The 13,766-nt window shown below is 35.7% G+C and overlaps 1 protein-coding gene across 6 annotated transcripts in view; it reads left to right on the top strand.

Moving 5' to 3' along the window:
* The window catches only part of LOC149781120 (uncharacterized), a 65,921-nt gene extending 53,088 nt beyond the window's left edge, over nucleotides 1-12,833 (top strand). For 3 of the 6 annotated variants that reach the window (XM_089935223.1, XM_089935222.1, XM_089935221.1), the window contains exons 7-9: nucleotides 3,637-3,742; nucleotides 4,893-5,014; nucleotides 7,577-8,086. In XM_089935223.1, coding sequence (XP_089791349.1) covers nucleotides 3,637-3,742; nucleotides 4,893-5,014; nucleotides 7,577-7,867 — 519 coding nt within the window. In that variant the 3' untranslated portion in view covers nucleotides 7,868-8,086. Of the gene's footprint in view, nucleotides 1-3,636; nucleotides 3,743-4,892; nucleotides 5,015-7,576; nucleotides 8,087-12,363 lie in introns of those variants that run through there. The other 3 variants (XM_089935225.1, XM_089935226.1, XM_089935227.1) reach the window with 3 other exon arrangements.
* Nucleotides 12,834-13,766: the final 933 nt, after the last annotated feature.

The raw sequence follows: 13,766 nt of genomic DNA, 5'->3' as shown, positions 1-13,766 counted from the left end.
GTTCCTGTTTAATAGTGACAACCCTGTCAGCATCATTCCTTTCTGGTGGTTCTTGTTTAATAGTGAAAACCCTATCAGCATCATTCCTATCAAGTGGTTCTTGTTTAATAGTGACAACCCTATCAGCATCATTCCTATCAAGTGGTTCTTGTTTAATAGTGACAACCCTATCAGCATCATTCCTGTCAAGTGGTTCCTGTTTAATAGTGACAACTCTGTCATCATCATTCCCATCAAGTGGTTCTTGTTTAATAGAGACAACCCTATCAGCATCATTCCCATCAAGTGGTTCCTGTTTAATAGTGACAACACTATCAGTATCATTCTTATCAAGTGGTTCCTGTTTAATAGTGATAACCCTATCAGCATCATTCCTATCAAGTGGTTCTTGTTTAATAGTGACAACCCTATCAGTATCATTCCCATCAAGTGGTTCCTGTTTAATAGAGACAACCCTATCAGCATCATTCCCATCAAGTGGTTCCTGTTTAATAGTGACAACACTATCAGTATCATTCTTATCAAGTGGTTCCTGTTTAATAGTGATAACCCTATCAGCATCATTCCTATCAAGTGGTTCTTGTTTAATAGTGACAACCCTATCAGTATCATTCTAATCAAGTGGTTCTTGTTTAATAGTGAAAACCCTATCAGTATCATTCCTATCAAGTGGTTCCTGTTTAATAGTGACAACACTATCAGCATCATTCTAATCAAGTGGTTCCTGTTTAATAGTGACAACCCTATCAGCATCATTCATATCAAGTGGTTCTTGTTTAATAGTGACAACACAATTAACATCATTCTATTCAAGTGGTTCTTGTTTAATAGTGAAAACCCTATCAGTATCATTCCTTTCTGGTGGTTCTTGTTTAATAGTGACAACCCTATCAGTATCATTTATATCAAGTGGTTCTTGTTTAATAGTGAAAACCCTATCAGTATCATTCTAATCAAGTGGTTCCTGTTTAATAGTGACAACCCTATCAGCATCATTCCCATCAAATGGTTCTTGTTTAATAGTGACAACCCTATCAGCATCATTCCCATCAAGTGGTTCTTGTTTAATAGTGACAACCCTATCAGCGTCATTCCCATCAAGTGGTTCTTGTTTAATAGTGACAACCCTGTCAGCATCATTCCCATCAAGTGGTTCTTGTTTAATAGTGACAACCCTGTCAGCATCATTCCCATCAAGTGGTTCCTGTTTAATAGTGACAACCCTGTCAGCATCATTCCCATCGAGTGGTTCCTGTTTAATAGTGACAACCCTGTCAGCATCATTCCCATCAAGTGGTTCCTGTTTAATAGTGACAACCCTATCAGCGTCATTCCCATCAAGTGGTTCTTGTTTAATAGTGACACCTCTATCAGCGTCATTCCCATCAAGTGGTTCTTGTTTAATAGTGACAACCCTATCAGCGTCATTTCCATCAAGTGGTTCTTGTTTAATAGTGACAACCCTATCAGCGTCATTCCCATCAAGTGGTTCTTGTTTAATAGTGACAACCCTATCAGCATCATTCCCATCAAGTGGTTCTTGTTTAATAGTGACAACCCTATCGCATCTTTCCCATCAAGTGGTTCCTGTTTAATAGTGACAACCCTGTCAGCATCATTCCCATCAAGTGGTTCCTGTTTAATAGTGATAACCCTATCAGCATCATTCCTATCAAGTGGTTCTTGTTTAATAGTGACAACCCTATCAGCATCATTCCCATCAAGTGGTTCCTGTTTAATAGTGACAACCCTATCAGCGTCATTTCCATCAAATGGTTCTTGTTTAATAGTGACAACCCTGTCATCATCATTCCCATCAAGTGGGTCCTGTTTAATAGTGACAACCCTATCAGCATCGTTCCCATCAAGTGGTTCCTGTTTAATAGTGATAACCCTATCAGCATCATTCCCATCAAGTGGTTCTTGTTTAATAGTGACAACCCTATGAGCATCATTCCCATCAAGTAGTTCTTGTTTGATAGTGACAACCCTATCAGCGTCATTCCCATCAAGTGGTTCTTGTTTAATAGTGACAACCCTATCAGCATCATTCCCATCAAGTGGTTCTTGTTTAATAGTGACAACCCTATCAGCATCATTCCTATCAAGTGGTTCCTGTTTAATAGTGACAACCCTGTCAGCATCATTCCCATCAAGTGGTTCCTGTTTAATAGTGACAACCCTATCAGCATCATTCCCATCAAGTGGTTCCTGTTTAATAGTGATAACCCTATCAGCATCATTCCCATCAAGTGGTTCTTGTTTAATAGAGACAACCCTATCAGCATCATTCCTATCAAGTGGTTCTTGTTTAATAGTGACAACCCTATCAGCATCATTCCCATCAAGTGGTTCCTGTTTAATAGTGACAATCCTATCAGTATCATTCCTTTCTGGTGGTTCTTGTGTAATAGTGACAACCCTATCAGCATCATTCCTTTCTGGTGGTTCTTGTTCAATAGTGACAACCCTATCAGCATCATTCCCATCAAGTGGTTCTTGTTTAATAGAGACAACCCTATCAGCATCATTCCTATCAAGTGGTTCTTGTTTAATAGTGACAACCCTATCAGCATCATTCCCATCAAGTGGTTCCTGTTTAATAGTGACAATCCTATCAGTATCATTCCTTTCTGGTGGTTCTTGTGTAATAGTGACAACCCTATCAGCATCATTCCTTTCTGGTGGTTCTTGTTCAATAGTGACAACCCTATCAGCATCATTCCCATCAGGTGGTTCTTGTTTAATAGTGACAACCCTATCAGTATCATTCCTTTCTGGTGGTTCTTGTTTAATAGCGACAGCCCTATCAGTATCATTCCTTTCTGGTGGTTCTTGTTTAATAGTGACAACCCTATCAGTATCATTCCTATCAAGTGGTTCCTGTTTAATAGTGACAACACTATCAGCATCATTCCCATCAAGTGGTTCCTGTTTAATAGTGACAACACTATCAGCATCATTTCCATCAAGTGGTTCTTGTTTAATAGTGACAACCCTATGAGTGTCATCCCTATCAAGTGGTTCCTGTTTAATAGTGATAACCCTATCAGCATCATTCCCATCAAGAGGTTCCTGTTTAATAGTGACAACCCTATCAGCATCATTCCTATCAAGTGGTTCCTGTTTAATAGTGACAGCCCTATCAGCCTCATTCCTTTCTGGTGGTTCTTGTTTAATAGTGAAAACCCTATCAACATCATTCCTATCAAGTGGTTCTTGTTTAATAGTGACAACCCTATCAGCATCATTCCCATCAAGTGGTTCCTGTTTAATAGTGACAACCTTATCAGCCTCATTCCTTTCTGGTGGTTCTTGTTTAATAGTGACAACCCTATCAGCATCATTATTCAGAAACCACTTGATCTGTGCAAGTGAAGTTTGGTAGACCCATTTGTATACATCTATAGATGGTCAAATTAGAGTTCTTTTTCACTGAAATGAATTTCGCATGTGATATTGATTTTTTTAAAAGCATTTTGGACTTGGATTATGTTTTATTGATTTTGTAGGACATACATGTTTCTCACCAAAATCGTGTTCCAATTTTGTTTCATGAGTTAATATCATTTGCTAGAAAAGAAGCCACTGGAAGTGATTGTAGCAAATAATTATCTTTTTTCCACAATTTTTCAGAAACGAGCAGAAGATCGTATTTTTAGTACTGCCATGGCTATTAACTCACTAATATACACGTGGACCATTTTTGATGGAAAAGACAGACATCTTGTATGGGATAATGGTATGCTTTCCTCCCCCTGTCTCTGACTGTCTGTCTGTCTATCTGTCTCTTCCCAGGTTCCCAGAAATATACAAAACATTCCTGTATTCTGATTGAAGTCAAAATTAACTCAGCAGTCATGGCCTGATGCAAATAGCGCAAAGCATTGTGAACCATATACCAAGCATTTGCATAGAGTTACGAGAATTCATGCTTAAACTAAAGTATCACTTGGTGAATGAATGCAAACTATGTGCGTGTGGCTGAGACATCTAATTATTATTTGCACCATTTTAACATTAGCTTAAAGTTTCAACTCAAATATCTGACACCTGATAGGTTGAGATCAAACTGCAGACCAATTAGTGTGAAATTGTTGTGTAGCATTTCTTTGATAACTAACCTTTCTTTTCAGTGGTCAACTATAGTTTTTAGACATTTTAAAAGCATGCTTATATATATATATATAGAGAGAGAGAGAGAGAGAGAGGAAGAATTAATATTTTAATACATATAATATTACTGTACAGGTTAGAGAATTTTGAATTTGTACTCCTTGGTGATTTAAACCGAGGTCCACAGGTAAATGGCACCCATCGCCTTGCCTGCACACACCAGTCCATATTCCATCATGACTAAGCACACATCACCAAAAATTGATGCGACTGAAAGCAGTCATGTGTCACAGATGCACTCACATGGCAACATAGTAAATAATTCTCATCTATCCACACAGTCATGTGTGTGTGTGTGTTTAATTTCATCTACTCTATTAGCTTAGTCTTATATCTGGATCAATAATCACCCTTAGAAATATACAAAGTAGGTCTGGTCATATCATGATGTTTCTGGATCATAATTGTGAATCAGTATTTTTTTTAAATACCACTAATAGTACAACTGCATGAATTTTAAACCAAAAGGGAAAACTTAAGAGCACCCACACACATATTCTTATTTACTAAATAGATGTAATACAAGTCAGTTTTATTATATGAAACCTTGTGTTGCTAGTACGTGATGGAGTCAAGAGGACAAGAATCTGAAGGTAATTAATAATAATGACTTGAAATCAACATTTGTTGTTATACATGTAGAGAAAACATTGCGGGTAATCATTTTGACCATTTTCTTTGCTAAAACAATCTGGCTTAACACACCTTTTTTGCAGACACACCAGATCACGTGAAAACTATGACTGCAAGAGCAGTTGATTGGCTTAACATCCATACACTGCTTGGGGAGTACAAACCATGGAATGCATTCTTTTCTGGATCAGGAAAAGGTGTAAATGTATGTATTCTAGTTTAGGAAAGGCATAGATGTATGTATTATGTATAGAAAAAGGCTTAGATGTATGTATTATATTTAGGAAAAGGTGTAAATATATGTATTTTTTATGTATATGTATTATATGTACGTGATATATATATATATATATATATATGTATTATATAAATGTATTACATAACACATATTATATATGGAAAAGTCAGGGAGAGAAGAAAACTTGGCAATATTTATTAAATTTCTTTGCATTCTATAAATCTTCATTTTTAAATGAAAGGTAAAAGCATTAAAACATTCTCACCACTGCATTGGACCTGACCTCTTGCATTCGGATTATTGGTCAGCCATTTCATTCAAGTAGATATATAACCTTAGATATAGTTGTAAGAATACAAAAAAGTTGTATGGGTTTTGTGATTTGCCTGTTCCAGAATATACCACATATGTTGCAACAGATAATGCCAACAATGATCCAATTGTGACCTAATCTGTTTCCAACACCATATTGTGCTATGTGAACACTAAAGTTCAGAATATGGTTTTCACTGTTGACAAATTATATTTAAGGTTTTCAGGACTTTACGAAAAATGTTACCTCTTGGTGATCAAAACTAACTTCATCCAGCTGCATGATGGAATGATCGATGTGTCTATTTTTGAACAGGCTTTAATACCGCTGGAAAAACCTAACATGCTAAGCAGCCATTTTGGGACATCCAAAACTAGTTGAACAATATAAAACTGCTCACTCCATGCACAATCTGTTTCACTTATCCAGATATAGAAGCACTTGAGTGACCTCTGACCTATAAACGTCAGAGTCGCCAAATATTTAGGTGGGGACAGGATTGGCATTATAAAAACCTATCAGAGTGGAAAAAGATACAGTAGTCTTGGCACTGAGATACAGAATTTAAAATATTGAATTTTATCATTTTCATTCAATTTTTTGCAATATTGTACTTTTATTTTGTCAGATTCAGATATTACCACAAGCTACAGTGAGTTTTAAGAAAATTATAGTAGATGTCAGCATACAAATACTTACAAGATACCCTGTGTCCAAACAGTTTCAAATTTAGTTTTAGTTTTGTTTTACAAACAAGAGCCTTCCAGATTCTAACTTTTTAACCACACCTAACAATCACAACTGCTGAACTTTTAAAAGCTAAATTAACACCTTTTCAAAAGTTAGTACCGTCAAATTTCATATAAAGCATATTTTTTTCTTGTTGATACTGCTTGGTGTGTTAAACACTGTGTGGTGCATTAATGTCACTTTGATCGGTCACCAAACCACTCCAGATCACTAATGCAATTTAATGTTTTGCATAGGCATGGAAACATATTCCTTTGAGATCAAACCAAGCTAGTGGTAGGGCCCTGATTGAATGTTTTGCATAGGCATGGAAACATATTCCCTTGAGATCAAACCAAGCTAGTGGTAGGATCTCAGATTTAATGTTTTGCATAGGCATGGAAACATATTCCTTTGAGATCAAACCAAGCTAGTGGTAGGGCCCTGACTGAATGTTTTGCATAGGCATGGAAACATATTCCTTTGAGATCAAACCAAGCTAGTGGTAGGGCCCTGATTTAATGTTATGCATAGGCATGGAAACATATTCCTTTGAGATCAAACCAAGCTAGTGGTAGGGCCCTGATTTAATGGTTTGCATAGGCATGGAAACATATTTCTTTGAGATCAAACCAAGCTAGTGGTAGGGCCCTGATTTAATGTTTTGCATAGGCATGGAAACATATTCCCTTGAGATAAAACCAAGTGAGTAGTAGGGCCCTGATTTAATGTTTTGCATAGGCATGGAAACATATTCCCTTGAGATCAAACCAAGTTAGCAGTAGGATCCCAGAGCTATTGATTTGTTCTGGGACTGTGTATTTCCTGCTTTGTAATATAGTTCTAAATAGCCGTACCTTTTGCTACCTAAAAATTTAGATTCATTTATCACCTCTTTAATACTGAAATATATTTTATGGAGTTTAATCTTATAAAGAAATGCCTACATTTTGCCATTTTGAAACATATTATCATTCTTTCCCATTTTGCTACATCACCAGTCCCACACCCCCCCCACCTCCTTGAAAGGAAATGAAGAAACATTGTCCCAAACAAATCCAACAGACAACACTCCAAAAGCTTGCTTTCCAGGTCTGTAGATATAGTCGGATCATATGCAAGTTTCCTCCTTAAAACATAGGAAGAAAATGAGACCATTTGTTGCAATGGACAATTCTTTTGCAAAAGCAAAAAGGATACTTAATGAATGAAGGGAATAAGAGTCTAAGACATATATAACTGCTTTAAAACAGGAAAAATCCTGGTTCTTCATCACAACTGAAGGTTGGGAGCATACATGGATGCATGCATTCATACATAGTTTTACATACATACATACATACACACATACATACACACACACACACACACACATACATACATACATAGTTTTACATACATACATGCATGAATGCACACACACACACACACATACATACATACATACTTTTAAATTCATTTTCTTAATTATTTCTATTGCATTTCAGTCAATGCCATTTCCATACCCTGCAAATAGGCGAGAATATTTCAATGGAACTACTTTTCCTGACACCAAATTTCCACCAACTCCAACTTTCATTCTTGCTATGCGGGGATATGTCACTGACGAAGAATACACTACAATGTTAAAGCAACCTCATTTTGGAATGATGACCCCATTGAACTTTAATGGTTACAACTCAGAGGTTGGCAGTTTCTTTCCATTTTGGTCATGTGATGCTTACACATATTCTGCTGTACTTGTTGCTTTAGCAAATTACCAAAATATTAGACAATAATTAATAAACACATCATTTAATTCATTCATATTCCTGTGTGTATGGGGTGGAGATTTTCTCAAGAAGTAGATGTTTTGTTCAGTCTTTTTCAAAGACGTAATTTGTGCATGTGGAAATTCTCCTGGTACAAATCCTCGTCCATTAAGATTAATAATCAGGGTTTCAAGACACTATTCATTTATGTGATTTTGTTGTGAAAGATTAAAAACTTTGTTCAAATGTTTTCTTTTGTTTAGTAAACAAGTTGTATACTCCTTATGAAAATGTAATTGGTGTGTTTGCATTTGCATATGCAAATGTCTTCAAAGTTGATACATACCATTCAGTTTGCATTTGCACTGAAATGTCTTCAAAGTCAACACATAATATTCAGTTTTCATTTGCATGGAAATGTCTTCAAATCTGACACATAACATTCAGTTTTGAGGTTTTAATATATGACAGTCTCATTTGCTTTAGAGGTAAGAAGAAATAATATACTGAAAAACTAAATATATTTCACCTTAAATGTAATAGGGTTGATGGCAAATTAGCCATACAAGACAAATATCAAGGTTAAACAAAGATGTATTGTAAAGCCATAAATTTTCATGTATAATTGTACTTTTGCAAAATTTAGCATGTTGCAGCCCTGAAATTTCAGAAAGAAGCTAACTGGCTTTTCATGGACATGTGAAAATATAAATATTTTTCAAGGCAGTTTATGTATACAGTGCACATTAGTTTGCAAAGTACATCATATGTGAAATGTGTTGTTTTAAAGTAGTGTGGCCTTTACCATAAAATGGGGGCCCTGAGTGACCGAGTGGTCTAAAGTGCTCACCGTTACAGATCACTGCCATCTCACCTCTGTCTGCGTCAGTTCCAGACTCAGATTCGGCTAATGTGGTTATGTGAGAAAGCTTGCCAGTAGCTTCTCATGGGTCGGTGGTTCTTTCCGGGAGTTTTCCGGGTTCTTCCTCCACCATTAATACTGCCTGCCATGTATAGCCTATCTTGTGCTGAAAAGTGGCGTTAAACCCTACAACAACAACAACAACCATAAAATGGCATCCAAAGAATAAACCTCAGTGGAACCAGACTGTATAAGAAAGTTAAGAGAACCAGACTATATAAGACAAGTAAGAGAAGCAGACAATATTAGACAAGTAAGAAAACCAGACTATGTAACACAAGAGAATGAGGCTTAAAGTAAGAGGATAAGATTATATCAAACAAGAGAACCAGACAATTTTAGATAAGTAAGAGAACCAGACTCTACAAGACAAGAGAACCAGGCTTTACAAAATAAGAGAACCAGTTAGAATGGGTTGTAGAGTGGTCTAAGGCATTCAACTGTACAGATCACTGACATTTTACTTCAGTCCGCATAAGTTTGAGTCTTCTTTCCAAGCTCTTCCTCTACCAAATATAGTGGCTGCCATATATAGCCTATAATGTGCTGCAAAATGGCTTTACACCCACACAGCCTATTAAGAGGCTCGGTGTTCTGATTACAAAAATTATGTTTACACACACACACACACACAGAGTTAGACAATGTTGAGTTATAAAATATGACATCACAAATTTGATACTCTATCACTGAAATTGTACACAGTGATTGAAACCAAATGTTTTAATGCCAAAGAGTGAGACAAGAGTGAGAAAGTAAAAACTCTTGATTCAATAGAGTATAGTGCAGGTCATATTTTTCATCTTGCAGAAAATAAATACATACTCGAATCCTAATGTGGAGAAATTGAAAAGAAGGAAAAAAGTAAACTTGATGTATTGATGGTATTGCTGCTGGGCCAATTGAGCATAAATAGCAAAACAGAATTCATTTTGTTAAGTTGAAGTATTCCAAGAATGGTGCAAGCTATCCACCAAAATATTCCTTTAACTTGCCTGATTTTTTCTCATTACAGTTTAATTCTACACAAAACAGTTTGTTTTAAATAACATCTACCATCACTAATTGATTCAGTAAATGGCACCATCTACAATTCAATCTCTCGTTGACCAACTCTCGCCTCTGACGAATGTGATCACTGAACAGGACAATAAAATTAAATGCTTAGAGGAACATCCTTAGTATCTACTATGCAAAACTCAACCACCTTGATCTCAAAAAAGAATTCTATCATAAGAATGCTAAGTGAGAAAATTAATGATTTTAAAACGTATTGTGTCTTCAATGTCACATTGTACTTTTCTGAGACCAAAGTCAAACGGACAATGCCATTTTGAAATCTTTTAACCAAACACTTGGCTCAAGTTTAACTCTAAATGCTATATATATTCATCATAATCCAAGGTGCTATGAAGATGACCATTGCAATGTACACCAGGTTACTATTAAATTGCAATCGTATAGGACCAGGATGACCATTGCAATAGATACCAGACTATTGTTAAATTCCAATTATATAGGACCAGGATGACCATTGCAATTGACACAAGGTTACTATTAAATTGCAATTGATAGGACCAAGACAACCATTGCAATAGACACCAGGTTACTATTAAATTGCAATCGATAGGACCAGGAGGACCATTGCAATAGACACCAGGTTACTGCTAAATTCCAATCATATAGGACCAGGATGACCATTGAAAGAGACACCAGGTTACTGTTAAATTCCAATCATATAGGACCAGGATGACCATTGAAATAGATACCAGGTTACTGTTAAATTCCAATCATACAGGACCAGGATGACCATTGAAATAGATACCATATTATTGTTAAATTCCAATCATAAAGGATTAGGGTGAACATTACAATAGTTCCCAGGTAATTGATGCATTCCAATATTATAGGACTAAAGTGACCATTGCAATATATACCAGATTACTGTTAAATTCCAGTCATATAAGACCAAAAACAATGTGTTGAAATATAAGAAACATCAGAAGAGTACCAAACTGTTTATCACCAAGGACCCAACAAGACGAAGCTATGAACAAATACACATTCTCAAAATCAAATGGAACAATAAGGAAATTTTCTTTTTGGACAATGGATGGATGTGTGTTTGCTAAGAAGAAATGCGACAGCAAAAACTCCAAATTAGGTCCAAAATTTACTAAACTCAGAGCTGCCAAGCTATGAACATACATGTATAAAACCATGTGTTTGCTAAGAAGAAATGCGACAGCAAAAACTCCAAATTAGGTCCAAAATTTACTAAACTCAGAGCTGCCAAGCTATGAACATACATGTATAAAACCATATTATGAAAATGTCATTTTCATACCATATACAAGGGGCCCCGAGTGCCGAGTGGTCTAAAGCACTCACCATTCCGTATCACTGCCATCTCACCTCTGTCTGCGTGGGTTCGAGTCCGAGGCTCGGCTAGCGTGGGTACGTGGGAAAGCCTGCCAGTAGCTTCTCGTGGCTTGGTGGTTCTTCCCTGGGTTTTCCAGGGTTCTTCATCCACCAGTTATACTGGCTACCATGTATAGCCTATCTTGTGCTGAAAAATGGCATTAAACCCTAGAACAACAACAACAAATACCATATATAGTGTTCTCGTTGCCATTACACAATGGTTTTAGTATGAAATAACTCGTACATTGCTAAACAGTATGAAACAGTACAACATGTGCAAACATTTGTATTATCTAGACAATAATACTAATTATTTGCAACATTTCCTAAGATAGAGAACACATAAACATCTGTTTGCTGCATGTACCTCATTCTGCTTAATATGCTGCATAAGTGCATGCATATGTATATGTTCCTGTGTGCATATGTATATGTAGGTGTGTATATATGTATGTGTATATGTACAGTAGGCTTGTGTATACATATAATGTGTGTGTGTATATATATATATATATATATATAAACTTAAGCATGCAAGAATTATTATTATTATTATTATTATTATTCTCTCCTTTTAAAATTACTTTTCTATCGGGGCCCCGAGTGGCTGAAAGGTCTAAAGCACTCATCATTACGGATCATTGCCATCTCGCCTCTGTCGGTGTGGGTTCGAGTCTCGGGCTTGGCCTATGTGGCTATGTGAGAAAGCTTGTCAGTAGCTTCCCATTGGCTGGTGGTTCTTCCCGGAACTTTCCTGGATTCTTCCTCTACTTCACATACTGGCTGCTATGTATAGACAATCATACGCTGACGTTAAATGCATGACAACCAACCATTCTATATCCATTCTTTTTGTGTGTTCATATACTAAGCAAACAGTGTATATGTTTATTGCAGCCTTTTACACATGTAAAACAATCCACTTATGCTTGAGAATATATAGTATAATATAATGCAATATAATATAATATAATATAATATAATATAATATAATATAATATAATATAATGCAATATAGTATAATATAATATAATATAATATATAACATAATATAATATCATGCCATATAATATAATATATAACGTAATGTAATATAATGCAATATAATATAATATATAACATAATGTAATGTACTATAATATAATATAATCCTCTTCTCAATGCTTGAATTCATCAGTAGGTATGAGTATCTAGGTGTGGATAACTGTGTGCGGACTGACTAGGTGTAGCCAGAGGCCGCAGCAATAGTGATGAAAGACCGCCAGGAAAGTGCCAACGTATATGTGCATGAAAAGTCTGGATGGTTGAAGTGACCGAGCCAGGAAGCAGGTCAAAGGGCATATGAAATGTCAAGTAAACATTGGACATATATATAGAAATTTCATTTTAGTGTTTGACTATAAGAATGCCATTAGTGTTTGACTATATAGGGAAAGGTCAGCATATTGGTTGACCATAGAGACAAAAAGCATAGTAGTGTTTAATTATCTGAGACAATTTTATAATTATTGAATATTTCAAATAATTATATCTGTTCTTCTTCATAGTTTTCCATTGGATCCATATTATGTACCTTTGTATTTATTTTGATGTCATGTTACCTCATCATTAGTTTGTGAGAATAATACATCTTTTTATTGTCTCTCGCATATGTGTTTGTTATTTCTTATATACCAATTCAGTCTCAAAGGGTGCTAGCTCGACTACGTTACAATTTTGGTGGCAGCGGTGGGACAAGATGGCCGCTATCGCTTAACCGGCTTGAAGCAGCTGTTCCGTTTGTTAGTGCCGTTTTCATGATATTTGTGCTTGTTGCCTGTTTTCATCTTCGATATTATGTTCATTATGTATTGGCTGTTAAATTCGTATCTGTTTTTTCATCTCCTTGTTTTGGAAACGAAAACAATTAGACTTTTTCTCAGTTTTTTTCTCTTTTTGGGGCACCAGACAGATGCCCCCCCATTCCTAATTACATAAATTATTTATGTGTTTTTGTATTCCCCCAGATATGTTGTTGTGTATTATTTCATCGTTTTTGTGACGTGAAATTAGGAGTTCGGGTATTTATTCAATCCCTAGTGTTTCTATAGAGGAGTATCTCCGTGAGTGATTTTGATTATCCTTCTCGGTTAAACTTCCTCTTTTTCGTTTCCTCTGTGACCTTGCTAGGGTCTCCTACATCCCATGTTTGCTATATGTTTGTGCTATGGGTTATGTATGCTATAATGTGTTTTTGTTGGGATAGCTTGTTGGATCAGATTCTTGTAGTGCATGAGTTTTCCTATTATATTCCGTAATATTATATAACGGAAGTTCTTTTTATATGTTTTGAATTTTGAAGAAAGGTGATATCCCCTTATTTTTTTAATCTTATTGATTCTTATGTATGTGATAAATCACCTTTCTTGGTTAGATTAGACTGAGCTCCATGAAGGGTTCACATTTTTTTTAATTATTATGCTTTTCCCCCGTGGAGCAGGTCTATCTTTTAATTAGAAATATCTCAAAATTGTTTCAATCGTAGTGGGAAAAAAAAAAAAAAAAAAAAAAAAATTTCAGGTAAGTTTTTTAAAATTTAAA

The sequence above is a fragment of the Sinohyriopsis cumingii genome, chromosome 15, assembly GCF_028554795.1.
Source record: "Sinohyriopsis cumingii isolate HCF-2022 chromosome 15, ASM2855479v2, whole genome shotgun sequence".
NCBI lineage: Eukaryota > Metazoa > Mollusca > Bivalvia > Unionida > Unionidae > Sinohyriopsis > Sinohyriopsis cumingii.
Note: the sequence above shows the minus strand (reverse complement) of the source record. Positions and strands in the feature narration are given on the sequence as shown.